At 45.8% G+C, this 18,516-nt stretch overlaps 1 protein-coding gene across 1 annotated transcript in view; it reads right to left on the bottom strand.

Annotated features, from left to right (window-relative positions):
* Window positions 1-9,724: 9,724 nt before the first annotated feature.
* Window positions 9,725-18,516, bottom strand: part of DCAF5 (DDB1 and CUL4 associated factor 5) — a 105,507-nt gene continuing 96,715 nt past the window's right edge. The window contains exons 8-9 of the mRNA XM_069732304.1: window positions 12,674-12,801; window positions 9,725-11,848 (exon numbers count right to left, since the gene is read on the bottom strand). Of these exons, the coding sequence (XP_069588405.1) occupies window positions 10,160-11,848; window positions 12,674-12,801 (1,817 nt within the window). The 3' untranslated portion in view covers window positions 9,725-10,159. The remainder of the gene's footprint in view (window positions 11,849-12,673; window positions 12,802-18,516) is intronic.

Raw genomic sequence — 18,516 nt, forward strand, 5'->3', positions numbered from 1 at the left:
TCTGCAGGGCGGAAGCCCGGGCCCTGTGCTGCCCGAAGATGTCCCCATGAAATCTGGAGACCTGGCCCGCACCTGGAGATAATAGTGCGGCACTAGCCGCACGTAGCGCCGCCGCACCATAGCGCCGCGGCGCCAGAAGCACCGTAGCGCCGCGGTGCCGGCCGCAACGCAGCACCGGCGGCACCGCAGTGCCGGCCGCATACAGAGACCCCACCACAGCGCCGCAGAAACGGCCCCCGAAAGAAAGAAAAGGGGTCGGCAGCAAAGCAGCGCTACAGCACAACCACTCGCAGGCGACGGAAATCCCCCCCCCCCCGCAGCACTGGAGAGCCCCTGCCGTCGCAAGATGCCAGCAGCATAAAGGTAAAGCCTAAGGCGCCCTGTCAGGAGCCCCCCCATGTTAGATGCCAGCAGAGCGAGGAGGGAGGCAAAAAAGACGGTGCAGGAGCCCTATCTCCATTATCTAGGATAAGGAGAGAGACCGTCCACCACCCCATCTATCACCGCAGCAGAGCAGGGGTGTAGAAATCCGGGGGGAAGCACGGACGTCTGGGGGCACCTGTACAGCCCAGGGTCTAAATACCTTAGGGTGGTCAGGGCCAAGTCCGGTGCAGAATCCCACGTAGCGGGAAAGGGAACGTGGATATGGAATCACACGTGCTTGCCCGTTGATGGTTTTGGGGAGATCGGACCCTCAAAAGGATCCGTCGCCCCTTCAATTCATAATGTTGAAAAAAAAAGGAGTCCAAAGGAACAGGACTCAGAGGTGTGCCTCCTTGGGACACTAAGCATAAACTGGAGTCTCTGGTAGCCAGTGTCAGGGTGTATACGATGGAGGAGGAGCTAACTTTTTTTCACGTTTACTTAGTGTCAGCCTCCTGGCGGCAGAAGCATACACCCACAGTCCTGTGTCCCCCAATGAGGCGAAGGAGAAATTATTATTATTAATTTATTTATTATCTGTAGCACTAATTTTGGAATTTCTCAACCCAAGAGAGAAGATAAGGAAGAACACATCAGTATATGGTAAAGCAAATATGTAATCAGAAAATGACTTAATTAAAAGGCTATGTGCACACATTCAGGATTTCTTGCAGAAATTTCCTGAGCAAAACCGGACATTTTCTCCAAGAAATCCGCATGCGTTTTTTTCATGTTTTTTCTGGAGCTTCCCAATGCATTAAATAGCGAAAAAAACGCGAAAAATCTGCAAAATTAATGAACATGCTGCGTTTTTTTACCGCTATGCTTTTTTTGGCGGAAAAAAACGCATCATGTGCACAAAAATTGCGGAATGCATTCTAAATGATGGGATGTGTAATGTATGCGTTTTTATAGCGAAAAAAACACAACGTGTGCACACAGTCTTAAAATACTTTTTTTGTGTGTTTAACCCCTTCCCGACCTTTGACGCATACGCTGCGTCATGAAAGTCGGTGCCATTCCGACCCATGACGCAGCATATGCGTCATGGAAAGATCGCGTCCCTGCAGATCGGGTGAAAGGGTTAACTCCCATTTCACCCGGCCTGCAGGGACAGGGGGAGTGGTAGTTTAGCCCAGGGGGGGTGGCTTCACCCCCTCGTGGCTACGATCGCTCTGATTGGCTGTTGAAAGTGAAACTGCCAATCAGAGCGATTTGTAATATTTCACCTAAAAAAAATGGTGAAATATTACAATCCAGCCATGGCCGATGCTGCAATACCATCGGCCATGGCTGGACACACTAATGTGCACCCACCCCACTCCTCCGATCGCCTCCCCAGCCCTCCGATCTGTGGTCTGCTCCCCTCGGTCCTGTGCTCCGCTCCCCCGTCCTCCTGCCCGCTCCCCCCATGCTCCAATCAATCCCCGTGCTCCAATCAAACCCCCCGTGCTCCAATCACACCCCCCCGCACTCCGATCCCCCCCCCGCACAGCGATTCCCCCCCGTGCTCCGATCCACCCGCCCGCACAGCGATCCCCCACTCCGTGCTCCAATCCACCTCCCCGTGTTCCGATCCCCCCCCCCCGTGCTCCGACGCCCCCCCCCACTCCCGTGCCCTGATCTCCCCCCCTTATACTTACCTGGCCTCCCGGGGACCGTCCGTCTTCTTTCCTGGGCGCCGCCATCTTCCAAAATGGCGGGCGCATGTGCAGTGCGCCCGCCGAATCTGCCTGCCGGCAGATTCGTTCCAGAGTGAATTTTGATCACTGAGATATAACCTATCTCAGTGATCAAAATAAAAAAAAAAAGTAAATGACCCCCCCCCCCCCTTTGTCACCCCCATAGATAGGGACAATAAAAAAAATAATTTTTTTTTTTTCCACTAAGGTTGGGGTAAGAACTAGGGTTAGGGTTAGGGTTAGGGGTAGGGTAGGGTTAGGGTTAGGGGTAGGGTTAGGGTTTCGGTATGTGCACACGTATTCTGGTCCTCTGCGGATTTTTCCGCTGCGGATTTGATAAATCTGCAGTGCTAAACCGCTGCGGATTTATGGCGGATTTACCATGTTTTTTCTGCGCATTTCAATGCGGTTTTACAACAGCGATTTTCTATTTGAGCAGTTGTAAAACCGCTGCGGAATCCGCAGAAAGAAGTGACATGCTGCGGAATGTAAACCGCTGCGTTTCCGTGCAGTTTTTCCGCAGCATGTGTACAGCGATTTTTGTTTCCCATAGGTTTGCATTGAACTGTAAACTCATGGGAAACTGCTGCGGATCCGCAGCGTGTGCACATACCTTTAGAATTAGGCTATGTGAACACGGTGCGGATTGGCCGCTGCGGATCCGCAGCAGTGTTCCATCAGGTTTACAGTACCATGTAAACATATGGAAAGCCAAATCCGCTGTGCCCATGGTGCGGAAAATACCGCGCGGGAACGCTGCGTTGTATTTTCCGCAGCATGTCAATTCTTTGTGCGGATTCCGCAGCGTTTAACACCTGTTCCTCAATAGGAATCCGCAGGTGAAATCCGGACAAAAAACACTGGAAATCCGCGGTAAATCCGCAGGTAAAACACAGTGCCTTTTACCCGCGGATTTTTCAAAAATGGTGCTGAAAAATCTCATACGAATCCGCAACGTTGGCACATAGCCTTAGGGCTAGGGTTGGGTTGGAATTAGGGTTGTGGTTAGGGTTAGGGGTGTGTTGGGGTTAGGGTTGTGAATAGGGTTACGGCTACAGTTGGGATAAGGGTTAGGGGTGTGTTGGAGTTAGAATTGAGGGGTTTCCACTGTTTAGGCACATCAGGGGGTCTCCAAACGCAACATGGCGCCACCATTGATTCCAGCCAATCTTGTATTCAAAAAGTCAAATGCTGCTCCCTCACTTCCGAGCCCCGACGTGCACCCAAACAGCATACTCAGGACAAACTGCGCAACAATTACTGGGGTCCAATTTCTCCTGTTACCCTTATGAAAATAAAGAAATGCTTGCTAAAACATCATTTTTGAGGAAAGAACAATGATTTTTTATTTTCACGGCTCTGCGTTGTAAACGTCTGTGAAGCACTTGGGGGTTCAAAGTGCTCACCACATATCTAGATAAGTTCCTTGGGGGGTCTAGTTTCTAAAATGGGGTCACTTGTGGGGGGTTTCTACTGTTTAGGCACACCAGGGGCTCTGCAAACGCAATGTGACGCCCGCAGACCATTCCATCAAAGTCTGCATTTCAAAAGTCACTACTTCCCTTCTGAGCCCCGACGTGTGCCCAAACAGTGGTTTACCCCCACACATGGGGTATCAGCGTACTCAGGAGAAACTGGACAACAACTTTTGGTGTCCAATTTCTCCTGTAACCCTTGGGAAAATAAAAAATTCTGGGCTAAATAATTATTTTTGAGGAAAGAAAACGTATTTATTATTTTCACGGCTCTGCATTATAAACTTCTATGAAGCACTTGGGGGTTCAAAGTGCTCACCACACATCTAGATAAGTTCCTTTCGGGGTCTAGTTTCCAAAATGGGGTCACTTGTGGGGGGTTTCTACTGTTTAGGCACATCAGGGGCTCTGCAAACGCAACGTGACGCCCGCAGAGCATTCCATCAAAGTCTGCATTTCAAAACGCCACTACTTCAATTCCGAGCCCCGGCATGTGCCCAAACAGTAGTTTACCCCCACATATGGGGTATCACCGTACTCAGGAGAAACTGGACAACAAATATTGGGGTCAAATTTCTCCTGTTACCCTTGGGAAAATTAAAAAATTCTGGGCTAAATAATTATTTTTGAGGAAAGAAAACGTATTTATTATTTTCACGGCTCTGCAATATAAACTTCTATGAAGCACTTGGGGGTTCAAAGTGCTCACCACACATCTAGATAAGTTCCTTTGGGGGTCTAGTTTCCAAAATGGGGTCATTTCTGGGGGATCTCCAATGTTTAGGCACACAGGGGCTCTCCAAACGTGACATGGTGTCCGCTAATGATTGGAGCTAATTTTCCATTTAAAAAGCCAAATGGCGTGCCATCCCTTCTGAGCCCTGCCGTGCGCCCAAACAGTGGTTTACCCCCACATATGGGGTATCAGCGTACTCAGGACAAACTGGACAACAATATTTGGGGTCCAATTTCTCCTATTATCCTTGGCAAAATAGGAAATTCCAGGCTACAAAATCATTTTTGAGGAAAGAAAAATTATTTTTTATTTTCATGGCTCTGCGTTATAAACTTCTGTGAAGCACCTGGAGGTTTAAAGTGCTCAATATGCATCTAGATAAGTTCCTTGGGGCGTCTAGTTTCCAAAATGGGGTCACTTGTGGGGGAGCGCCAATGTTTAGGCACACAGGAGCTCTCCAAACGCGACATGGTGTCCGCTAACGATGGAAATAATTTTTCATTCAAAAAGTCAAATGGCGCTCCTTCCCTTCCGAGCCTTACCATGTGCCCAAACAGTGGTTTACCCCCACATATGAGGTATCGGCGTACTCAGGAGAAATTGCCCAACACATTTTAGGATCCATTTTATCCTGTTGCCCATGTGAAAATGAAAAAATTGAGGCTAAAAGAATTTTTTTGTGAAAAAAAAGTACTTTTTCATTTTTACGGATCAATTTGTGAAGCACCTGGGGGTTCAAAGTGCTCACTATGCATCTAGATAAGTTCCTTGGGGCGTCTAGTTTCCAAAATGGGGTCACTTGTGGGGGAGCTCCAATTTTTAGGCACACGGGGGCTCTCCAAACGTGACATGGTGTCCGCTAAAGAGTGGAGCCAATTTTTGATTCAAAAAGTCAAATGGCGCTCCTTCCCTTCCAAGCCCTGCCGTGCGCCCAAACAGTGGTTTACCCCCACATATGAGGTATCAGCGTACTCAGGACAAATTGGACAACAACTTTCGTGGTTCAGTTTCTCCTTTTACCATTGGGAAAATAAAAAAATTGTTGCTGAAAGATCATTTTTGTGACTAAAAAGTTAAATGTTCATTTTTTCCTTCCATGTTGCTTCTGCTGCTGTGAAGCACCTGAAGGGTTAATAAACTTCTTGAATGTGGTTTTGAGTACCTTGAGGGGTGCAGTTTTTAGAATGGTGTCACTTTTGGGTATTTTCAGCCATATAGACCCCTCAAACTGACTTCAAATGTGAGGTGGTCCCTAAAAAAAATGGTTTTGTAAATTTCGTTGTAAAAATGACAAATCGCTGGTCAAATTTTAACCCTTATAACTTCCTAACAAAAAAAAATTTTGTTTCCAAAATTGTGCTGATGTAAAGTAAACATGTGGGAAATGTTATTTATTAACTATTTTGTGTCACATATCTCTCTGGTTTAACAGAATAAAAATTCAAAATGTGAAAATTGCGAAATTTTCATAATTTTCGCCAAATTTCCGTTTTTATCACAAATAAACGCAGAATTTATTGACCTAAATTTACCACTAACATGAAGCCCAATATGTCACGAAAAAACAATCTCAGAACCGCTAGGATCCGTTGAAGCGTTCCTGAGTTATTACCTCATAAAGGGACACTGGTCAGAATTGCAAAAAACGGCAAGGTCTTTAAGGTCAAAATAGGCTGGGTCATGAAGGGGTAAATGTATTTTTTCCCTATATCATAATCTGTACTAAAAATGAAAAGTTGAAATCTTATATTTTCACACCAACAACTGGGGCCATTTTATTAGACTAACTTGTTTCATAAAAGAACACATGTACATTAGCCATTAAGAAAGTATATTCTTTCTGAAACGCCAGAGCGTTACATAGAAAAATATACCTGGCTGCACTCGTGCAGCTAGGATCTGATTAATGCTGCCTGCGAGTTGGACAGCATGAATTATGTGAAAGATTAAAAGGGAATCTGTCAGTAGGATCTACCTTCCTAAGCAGTCTGTCTATATGGGAACACAGGTCATAGAAAGCTGAATAAAATAACACCTTGCTTGATGTATGCGATCTGATGTCTTAAACAACAATATCGCTAGCGATCCGTGACGTTGCAGCGTCCTGGATAGCGATATCGTTGTGTTTGACACGCAGCAGCGATCTGGATCCTGCTGTGACATCATTGGTCGGAGCAGAAAGGCCAGAACTTTATTTTGTCGCTGGATCTCCCGCAGACATCGCTGAATCGGCGTGTGTGACGCCGATTCAGCGATGTCTTCACTGGTAACCAGGGTAAACATCGGGTTACTAAGCGCAGGGCCGCGCTTAGTAACCTGATGTTTACCCTGGTTACCAGTGTAAATGTGAAAAAAAACAAACACTACATACTTACATTCCGGTGTCTGTCCCCCGGCGCTGTGCTTCCCTGCACGGTCAGCGCCGGCCGGCCGTAAAGCACAGCGGTGACGTCACCGCTCTGCTTTACGGCCAGCCGGCGCTCACAGTCAGTGCAGGAAGCAGAGCGCCGGGGGACAGACAGCGGAATGTAAGTACCGTATATACTCGAGTATAAGCCGAGATTTTCAGCCCATTTTTTTGGGCTGAAAGTCCCCCTCTCGGCTTATACTCGAGTCATATACCCGGGTGTCGGCAGGTGAGGGGGAGCGGGGGCTGTGTAATCATACTTACCTGCTCCCAGCGCGGTCCCTGCAGTCCCTGGCTTCTCCGGCGCTGCAGATTCTTCCTGCACTGAGCGGTCACATGGCACCGCTCATTACAGAAATGAATAGGCAGCTCCACCCCCATAGGGGAGGAGCCGCATATTCATTGCTGTAAATGATCGGTGCCATGTGACCGCTCAATTACAGGAAGAAGCTGCAGCGCCGGAGAAGCCAGGGACTGCAGGGACCGCGCCGCAGCAGGTAAGGGGAGCGCAGCGCTATAATTACCTGCTCCTCGCTCCGGCTCCGTCTGCAGCGTCCTCTAGCAATGACGCTCAGGTTAGAGGGCGCTGTGACGTAGTCAGTGCGCGCCCTCTGCTGAGCGTCAGTGCTGGAGACGGAGCCGCAGAGGAGCAGGTAATTATTGAAAGCGCCGGCGTCCTGAGAAGAGAGGTGAGTATGTGATTTTTTTTTTTTTTTTTTATGGCAGCACCAGCAGCATTCTAAGGAGCACCTATGGGGCCATAAAGGTGCAGAGCATATAAGGGGCACAGCATTATAAGGAGCACCTATGGGGCCATAAAGGTGCAGAGCATATATGGGGCACAGCATTATAAGGAGCACCTATGGGGCCATAAAGGTGCAGAGCATATAAGGGGCACAGCATTATAAGGAGCACCTATGGGGCCATAAAGGTGCAGAGCATATAAGGGGCACAGCATTATAAGGAGCACCTATGGGGCCATAAAGGTGCAGAGCATATAAGGGGCACAGCATTATAAGGAGCACCTATGGGGCCATAAAGGTGCAGAGCATATATGGGGCACAGCATTATAAGGAGCACCTATGGGGCCATAAAGGTGCAGAGCATATATGGGGCACAGCATTATAAGGAGCACCTATGGGGCCATAATCAAAGGTGCAGAGCATATATGGGGCACAGCATTATAAGGAGCACCTATGGGGCCATAATCAAAGGTGCAGAGCATATATGGCACAGCATTATAAGGAGCATCTATGGGGCCATAATCAAAGGTGCAGAGCATATATGGCACAGCATTATAAGGAGCATCTATGGGGCCATAATCAACGGTGCAGAGCATTCTATATAGCACAGTTGTATATGGAGCATCTATGGGGCAATAATGAACGGTATGGAGCATCTATTTTTATTTTTGAAATTCACCGGTAAATGCTGCATTTTCTACCCTAGGCTTATACTCGAGTCAATAAGTTTTCCCAGTTTTTTGTGGCAAAATTAGGGGGGTCGGCTTATACTCGGGTTGGCTTATACTCGAGTATATACGGTATGTAGTGTTTGGTTTTTTTTTTACATTTACACTGGTGACCAGGGTAAAAATTCGGGTTACTAAGCGCGGCCCTGCGCTTAGTAACCCGATGTTTACCCTGGTTACCAGGGGACTTCGCATAGTTGGTCGCTGGATAGCTGTCTGTGTGACAGCTCTCCAGCGACCACACAGCGACGCTGCAGCGATCGGCATCGTTGTCTAGATCGCTGCAGCGTCGCTAAATGTGACGGTACCTTAATTCCAGAGAAATCCCCATTTTTCCTTAATATGTAAATGAGCTGTTAAGATCTATGGGCTGGACGTAAAGTTCGCCGAGAATATGCCTCCAGAGATTATTTTTGATGAAACAGGACATTACCAGAAGTCTGGTAACGCCTCCTTTCATCTAAAGTAATATCTGGCAGCAGATTCTCTGGGAGATCTATGTCCAGCCCATAGATCTTAACAGCTCTATTTATAAGAAAAACGTGGATTTATGTGGAATAATATATCGGATCACAGATATGGTGTGTCATTTAATTCAGCTTTCAGTGATCTACATGCCCATATAGACACAATAGGAGGGTTGATCCTACTGACAGATTGCCTTTTAAGGCATCATTTTCCATCCATTTTAACTTGTACATTGCAACATGACAATGGAAAAAAAAACGATGGAATACAGATAAGACATGGGAGAAAAACGCCCAACAATAGCAACTGAGAAAAGCTCATGAAATCTATAATGCCATGATTAAGAAGAATACATTAAATGGACACGAAAAAAGGAAGTTCATTTCCAGCTCTAAAAAAAAAAAGCCGCAAACATACAAAAGAAAATGAGAGCCCATTATAAAATGCAGAATAAAGTTACGGCTTTTTGGTTGACATTCAGCATGAAAGAAAATTTGTCCCCATGGATCTCCCTCTCTGATCTAATGGAGTGAATAGATCTAAGGGTTATTCCATGACTGCAGAGACCCTGACAGATCTACAAAGCGGGGGTTACAAAGTCCAATGTGAACAGAGCACTATGGTGTGTGCTCACTGCCCCATTCCCTTAGATAGGTCTATGGAAGCACTAGTGTATAACATTGGTTGTTAATGGATGCTGTTTTGTGGGTAAAGCTACTGCCTACTTGTGAGGCAGAGAGACCGCTAACACTTAATTCGAAGTTTCAGCTGTTCGCGGTCATTGCTGTGTAATTTTTGCTGGCGCACGCCTGGGATGAAGATTACTAAAATCACCGACTGATAGTAGTGTTACGTTGTAATAAAACCATGCTGCAGTAGGCCATGTGCCATAACCAAACAAGGCTAAAGATAACTTTCCGAGCCATATAAACTTTCATTTCACTCACGTGACATCAGGTTCGTTCCTTATTGTTCATTGTTAGTGGGTAAACATCCAGCAGTGCCAAACTAATGGACATAGCATCACCCAAAATTGCTAAAGAAAACCACCTGAACAAGAAGTGACTGAAAAGAAGGATTTTTTTTAATTTCTTGGGTCAGTCCTAAGATTTTCCGGTCACAGATATACATCGATCCAAAACAGATCAAGTGTTTGCTTTGGCAATAAACAGAAAAGAAACCTGTTAACAGTTGGGATTTAGCCGCAGCATTGTGCCACTTCCACTCCACTAAAAGATTATTATTATTTTTTTTATATATATATCCAGCAGTGCAGGTACCTACTGTTGGCAGATATTTCATACCTAACCTTAACATAAAAAGGGAGAGAAACCATTATAAAAATAGCTGAAAGAAAACACTGCTGCCTTTAGTGCAAACTCAACTGGACTATGTCTCACAAATTGACGGACGTAGCCTCAGATTTTTTTTCTTTTTTATGAATTGTACACACTTTAGGAAATCTCCGCAACAACATGAGGAGACGAAAAGAAAAACCTAAAGTTTCATTTTCTTTTCAGAGGAAGAATTTTCTTGTTCCTCTGGCCAGTGTCTTTTTAGTCCGCTTGGAGGCTGTAGACCTCCCTTGTCTGTGTGACATGTGGCATTTTCTTTGGTACCCCTAGAAGAGCCCACGTCTGTTAAGCATATGCATCTATTCAGTGATGCCACCTCTGGCAGGGAGATAGTATTGTCTGTATTGGGGTGCGTACGGCAACAAGTGGCTACCGGCTCCACATAACTTTGCCCGCCGTTGTTAGAGTCTATTGATGAATGAAGATGCAAATGACCATTGGTCTGGTGAGAACAGGTCACACCTGCATCCTCGGCTTTTATTTCACCCTCCTGGCCCTTTATGCTGCTGTCTGTGCTGGTACAAGGGGATTGCTGGTTTACTGTGACCGGACGAGGTTCGGTGCCTGTTTGCACTGAACTGCTATCGTGCACATCACAAGAGTCATCAGAGCTGGACGTTAGCTCTTTATGGATGGACGTGCCATTCAGTTTTTTTGACTCGGATGGATATTCTATCGACCCTGCGTCTTGAGAAGAATTTTCTATATCTTCTGAGCAAGGTTGCTTTTCCTTGTGATGCTTCTTTTGGTGGATAAGGCTATCTAGTAAGGAGTCTTTACTATCAGAAGTATGGTCGTTTTCTACAACCGGTGGCAATGTATTACTACTTCTTCTGCTGGTTCCTGGCCTTGTGTCATCACTGTCTCCATCCATAGTGGAAGATTCACCATCTTTACCTTTAGAGTAAGATATGTAAGAATATTGAAGCCATTTATAAGCTTTGTAGATTTTTCTTTCAACAGAGTCTATATTAGGACAGAGTGAAGATTTCCGGTCCACTCGGGTAGGACTTCTATCTGGTGAAGACTCAGCAGATGTAGACAGTTCATCCACTGTAATCTGAGGGTAATCAAACACATCCTCGCCAATTGTTACTGATGTACTTTCAGAGTTCAATTTTTCCTTTTCCTCCTTTTGCATTTTTTGCTTCTGCCTTAATGCGTTGCGCTGTCGCATTGAACTCCTACGGTCATTTAGTGTGTCCTCCTCATCGCTGCTGCTGCTGTTACTACTACTGCTGCTGGTGCTGCTGCTGCTGGATCGGTTCTCCTCAGGGCTTGGGGAGCGTGGGCGAGGGAGAGTGCTATCCTCTGCTTCAGTTTCCCCTGCATTGTCCTCAGAATCCGAGTTGTTGGCAATGGCTGCTAGATATTTGTCCTGGTATTTTGTAAGTGCTAATAGTCGTAATTTTTGGGATGTAGTCCTAGATCTTCTAGAGGGAGAGTCATTTGATCTCTGCGATTCCCCAGCTGTGGCCGCCTCGTCAGACTCTTCGGGGATCTGTGCGGGAGAAGGAGGTAGGGAAGTGGACGACTCAGAGTCACTATATGCTGAGCGTTCACTGACGCCAGGGTGGAGCTGCAGGATTGTGCTGTCACTATCAGAGTCTGAGCTCCAACCCTCTATCTCACGCCTGACAAGCGAGTCAAAAAACGCCATCATTCGTGGGTCTTCCTGGATCGACTGGTTGGCATAATCATGGGACAATCCACTTCCACTATTGAGCACAAGTCCAATGTATTCTTCATGTGTGTACAAACTGCGGGAATCGTCCTCTCTCTCTCCATAAAGATCCCCAGAACAGTTGGGTTGCTTATACGGGCTCCATATCTAGAAACAAAAGACAACAAACTTAATATTCATAATAAATAATGTTCATAAAACACAACCAACAATCATCACATGAGAAGGAATACTAGCGGCAATATCCATGGATGGGATTTATTCAACTGGCTACCTGTACAGGGGATATTTCTAGGCCTACAATATAGACACTGGCTACCAATCAATAAGGCCAGCTTGGAGATTATCCAACCATGTTAATTTATTACGAGACCTTTACTTTTTTTATGAGATAATTATTTGTTAAAGTTTTTAAGAATATAACAAACTACAATAAAACCCAAGGATAATCCTTCCCCCTCAATCCCAACCTATCTTCTCCATGAGTAGATATGTACAGTATATAGTAGTAGTATTTTTTTTTTTTATATACAGGTGTCCCCTTTGCACAACTCAGGCTGGTACAAGAGTTGGTACTGTCAAGGGAACCAAGATATAAACATTAGCGATGAGCGAATGTCCTCGGATAAGGTGTTATCAGAGTATGCTCGGGTGCTAACCGAGTGTATTCGGCGTCATCAAAAAATATGTTTGAGCCTTTGTGGCTGCATGTCTCGCGGCTGTTCAGGGATTGCCTCCTCCAATTATTGCTGCTCTACTGATCATGGAACAGTTTTCTTTTTCATCTGTACCCCTCCTTATGAAAATGTTCTCATTCAACCAACTGGGTGTATACCACAGAACGTTATTTTGGCTTAAATGTTACTGTGGACATAAATTAGTGTAAGGAGAAGCGTATACGTAGCTACACTAGGTGTGATTTTCTTATACTGATTCACAGAATAATACAAGCAGCTTTATTGAGCACATCACCTTTATGATCTTCTCTACGCCTGAAGAACAGATCATGTAGCTGTCAGGGTTAAATCGCACTTGATTAACAATTGACCGATGTCCCTTTAGAACCATAAAAGCGCCATTTACAACTCTTCCTGGTCCACCTACGAGAGAAACGAGTAGAACACAATAACACAGACAGGATAATTGGCAATCTAATGAAGAGTAAAGAAACACAGAAATTATATTAAGACTGATTACTAATCTGCTGCATCTTATTGCATCTTGCCCTTTCATGAAGAACGCCAGTCATGTCCTGAGCATGTTACACAGTAATCAGAAGCTTCTGGATTCATGCCAAGCCATTTACAACAACGGTGATGCAATAATCTCCTTTGCTCAGGAAGACATTAGCCTATTTGTGACTGCATGCCTAATGTGTGCAGTATGCTTGGACCGCAATCTGTTCATATGCAGAGAATCACAGCTAGGACGAGCAAAAGTAGCAGAGAGAAAATACAACTAATTGACACAACTATTACACTACTAGATGGTGGCCCGATTCGAACGCATCGGGTATTCTAGAATATGTATGTATATAGCAGCCACACAGTATATAGCACAGGCCACATAGTATATAGGAGTACTACGTGGCCTGTGGTATATACCATGTGGCTGCTATATACATACAAACATATTGTAGAATGCCCGATGAGTTAATATAGGCCGCGCAGTAAATAACACAGCCCACGTAGTATATAACACAGCCCACACAGTATATAGCAGCCACGCAGTATATAGCACAGCCCACGTAGTATGTAACACTGGCCACGTAATATATAACAGCCCACGTAATATATAGCACAGCCCACATAGTATCTAACAGTGGCCACGTAGTATATAGCACGCAGTATAGAACACAGCCACGTAGTATATAACACTGCCCACGTAGTATATAGCAGCCATGTAGTATATAACGCAGCCCACGCAGTATAAAACACAGCCCACATAGTATCTAACACTGGCCAGGTAGTATATAGCAGCCACGTGGTATCTAACACAGTCCACGTAGTATTTAGCAGTGTGGGCACCATATCCCTGTTAAAAAAAAATAATTAAAATAAAAAACAGTTACATACTCACCCGCCGGGAACCAGCGAACCTCTGGCGATGCGCGCGCGGCTGCTGCCATCTTGCGTTCCCAGGATGCATTGCGAAATTACCCAGATCACTTAGCGCAATGCATCTCTGGGACCGGAAGCTGGCGGCAGGCGCGAGCGCATCGTCGGACTATGGAAGGTGAGAATAGCAGGTTTTTTTTTTTTATTATTATTTTTAACATTAGATCTTTTTACTATTGATGCTGCATAGGCAGCGTCAATAGTAAAAACTTGGTCACACAGGGTTAATAGCGGCGGTAACGGAGTGAGTTACCAGCGGCATAACGCGGTCCGTTACCGCTGGCATTAACCCTGTGTGAGCGGTGACTGGAGGGGAGTATGGAGCGGGCGCTGACTGCGGGGAGTATGGAGCGGGCGCCGGGCACTGACTGCAAGGGAGTAGGGAGGGACTAATCGGACTGTGGCCATCGCTGATCCCTTAGACAATTATATAGAAGTAACAACTATTACACTAAGTAACACAACTATTATAGTAAGTAACACAACTATTTGTGACAGAGTCACTGGCAAAGTGTATAAGGGGAGATATGTGTCACTGCACATACAGCGGTCAGTGATGTAAAAACCAGGATATTTTTTGCCTTCAGCCTCCGTGCTGAGAGGGTTAATTTAAAGTTACATATGGGCTGGTTTTAAGTGAGCACCCATAGAGTAGGAGGGAGGATGCTCAGGTATGCATTCCTGCAGAATGGATACCGGTATGTGTACTAGCAGGACCTGCGGTGATGTCATGATCATGTGATCATCACATGGTCCTGGTTAAATACTTAGACATGAAAGACAGTCTTTGTGGGTGTCTTATGAGAGGAGGTACTCCCATGTAGATCCAAGGAGGAGCTGAGGACAGTGTGTACTAGTGTAATAAAGTTTAAGGCCATGTGCACACGTTCAGTATTTTTCGTGTTTTTTTGCTATAAAAACGCGAAAAAAACGCTTACATATGCCTCCTATTATTTACAGTGTATTCCGCACTTCTTGTGCAAATGTTGCATTTTTTTCCGCGAAAAAAAATCGCATCGCGGAAAAAAAAGCAACATGTTCATTAAATTTGCGGAATTGCGGGGATTCCGCACACCTAGGAATGCATTGATCTGCTATCTTTCCGCATGGGGCTGTGCACACCATGCGGGAAGTAAGCAGATTATGTGCAGTTGGTACCCAGGGTGGAGAAGAGGAGACTCTCCTCCACGGACTGGGCACCATATAATTGGTATAAAAAAAAAAAAGAATTAAAATAAAAAATAGTGAAATACTCACCTTCGATGGCCCCGGAGTCTTCCCGCCTCTCAGCGGTGCATGCTGCCGCTTCCGTTCCTATAGATGGTGTGTGTGAAGGACCTGCGATGACGTCGCAGTCTTGTGATTGGTCGCGTGACCGCGACGTCATCGAAGGTCCTGCACACACACACACACACACCATCTATAGGAACGGACGCCGCTGAGGAGATCGGCTGTCTGCAGGTGAGTATAACCATTTTTTTTATTATTTTTAAACATTCTATCTTTTACTATTGATGCTGCATAGACTATGTTTGACAAGTGTGACCAACTTGTCAGTCAGTTTTCCAAGCGATGCTACAGATCGCTTAGAAAACTTTAGCATTCTACAAGCTAATTTCGCTTGCAAAATGCAAAAAAAAAAAAAAAACGCAAAAAAAACAGGAAAAAATAACGGCAAAAAAAATTTCCGGATTTCTTGCAGAAAATTTCCGGTTTTCTTCAGGAAATTTCTGCAAGAAATCCTGATGTGTGCACATACCCTTAGGGTATGTGCACACGCTGCGGATTTTGTTGCAGATCCGCAGCTGCGGGTCCGCAGCGGCTTCCCATGCGTTTACAGTATAATGTAAACCTATGGGAAATGAAATCCGCAGTGCATATGCTGCAGAAAAAAAACGCGCGGAAACGCAGCGGTTTACATTCCGCAGCATGTCAATTCTTTGTGCGGATTCTGCTGCGGGTTTACACCTGCTCCAATAGAAAACTGCAGGTGTAAACCCGCAGCGGAAACCGCATTAAATCCGCAGTAAAAACCGCAGCGGTTTTGCACTGCGGATTTATCAAATCCGCTGCGGAAAAATCCACAGCCCTCAAAGATACGTGTGCACATACCCTAAATCCTGCAGAGAAAGGATTCTGTTGAACTTTGTTTTGTTGTCCGTTAAGCCAAAATGGCTCTGCTTTTGTTTGTTGTGATGTCAAAGCACACACGCACACAGCTTCCGTCTTCCCCGACATCCTGCCTATTGGTATGTATACTTGTTGCACTTGCATGTAAATATGATACCACAAATGTCCGTGCTGCTGGTCTATTATGACTGATTCTCTGTATTATCCCCTTACATTCATAATGTTGTTGGATAGCACTGATATTTGATAGAGGTATTGCCACATGCACCTTCACCTGTCCCATTGTATGTGCTGAGTTTGGCGCAAGGGACTTCCCACTTGCTATGTTTTATGCCTGTTAATATTGATAAAGTTTTTTGCACGTTTGTATATTTGGACTCAGGACTGCTTCTTTATGGGTAGTACATTCTTAGTGAATATGCAGTTGGTCCGATATGGTCCTGTCCTTTCATGTGATTACTTCTGCTAATAAATTTACAAATATGGGTATGTTGGTACTATAGACTGGTTATGTATTCCATTGATCATTTATGGTCAAAGTGTTCCTGTGTCTACCTGAAGAAGCAGCTTAGCGTGTCAACCCCTCACACGTGGTGTTTTGAGTGCGGGCAGTGTTCCAGGAACACGCACAGAGACTGAGGACAACTACATGTCCTGGGTGAAATCTGCCATTCAGAGCGAGATGTCCGGCAGCAAGGAGGAGGTTGTGAAACATCTTGTCCAGGTACAGCAGCAACAACTGCTGCCAGTCAACAACAGAATTTGGCGCAAAAGGAGATGACTGAGCTGTTCGCACAGCAGCTTCAACACCATCTGCAGCAGAGACAGCAGCAGAAGGCGCTAGCACGGCAAATGGAGATCCTCGCAGAAGCGGTTCATTTACGGCTGACCTCCTCTCCGTCTCCAGCTGATGATGCGTACTTCCAGAAAAGGGTAAGGCGAGCCATACGGATAATGACCCCAGGGGAGGATTTTGAAGCCTTTTTGACTGTGTTCAAGTGGGTGGCAGAGCGTGAGAAGCTACCACCAGAGCAGTGGGCAGAGGTACTGGCGCTTTATCTTTCGGGGGAAACTCCAAAAGGCACATTACGACCTAGCCCTCCAGGATGCCAAAGAATACAGGCAATTAAAAACTGAAATTCTGGCACACCTGGGAGTAGCAATGTCTGTAAGGGCTCAGCGAGTACACTGCTGGGCGTATGCTGGCGACAAACCTCCATGCTCCCAAATGTTCGATTTGTTGCACCTGGTCCAGAAGTGGCTACAGCCAGAGACTTCCACTCTGGCTTAGATGGTCGAGCGTGTGGTAATGGACAAATTCATCCACTCCCTTTCCAGGCTAACACAGACCTGGGTTGCCCAGGGCGACCCTTCGAATGCAGACGACCTGGTTGGCTTGGTTGTTGAGAAATCCCTTGGGAAAACAGATGTTGCTACTTCCCCGTACTGGGATACCCAAAGGGGGGCAAGCTCACCACGAAAAGGGGATAGGCCCTGCTGAAGAATCCCCTAAGGCTGTTATGAAGGATGTGGTGTGTTGGCGGTGTCACAACCCTGGACACGTACCCACCCGGTGTCATATGTCCCCTGAACCCATGGACTGAACCCATGGACTGCTCCTATTATGCCTATCTGGCCTGCAGTATGGACTGTCAACCCAGCTGCGGCCCGCAGTCATGTGCAGTGTCCGTCAATGGGGTGATGGTTCGGGGACTGTTAAGACTCTGGTAATCTGGTGACCCGAATCAGATCTGCACTGCCTCACCAGTTAATTCCTAACAAGTTTGTGGGCGTCGCTGCATACACAGGGACGCCAAGGACTACCCTGTAGCTAGAGTAACCATGGGAACAGACTGTGGTAATAAGTCACATGAGGTTGGGGTAGTAAAAGACTTAATCCATCCTGTCATACTGGGGCGGGAGTTTTCTATGTTTTGGAACTTGAGGCAAAAGGGGGCTGTACAAAGTGTCCCGTAAAAAGCCAGGCCCCTCTGAAAACGGCTCCATCAGAATCAAAGGTGAAGGAGTTTCCTCTATGTGTCCTCGCTGGAATTGGAGGACGAGACGGTAACAGAGGAGTCCAGCTTCTCTAACTTAGAGGTGCCCGAAGAGACTTTGGGAGTGCTCAACTTCGAGACTTTACATTGAAGAATGTGACTGTATGTAAAGGGATTGCTCAAGAGCCAGGGGTGGACACCAGGTTCCCTCATTTTGCAATCCACGGCAAGTTGTTGTATCGGGTGACTAAACAGGGGGAGAGAGATAGTAGAGCACCTGTTAGTTCCAGGACCCAACCGTCGGAGGGTTTTAAACATGGCCTATTCGCATGTTTTGGGTGGACATCTGGGGATGGAGAAAACTCAGAAGAGAGTGAAACAGAGGTCCTTTTGGCCAGGGTGTTACTGAGAGTTCCTAAATTATGGCAGTTCCTACCCCACCTGTCATATAGTTGTATGTATGTATGTATGTATGTATGTATGTATGTATGTATGTATATACATACATACATATATATACATACACACACACACACATATATAAAACTATGAATTAACACATGTGGAATTG

This window comes from Ranitomeya imitator, chromosome 1 (assembly GCF_032444005.1).
Source record: "Ranitomeya imitator isolate aRanImi1 chromosome 1, aRanImi1.pri, whole genome shotgun sequence".
NCBI classification, from domain to species: domain Eukaryota; kingdom Metazoa; phylum Chordata; class Amphibia; order Anura; family Dendrobatidae; genus Ranitomeya; species Ranitomeya imitator.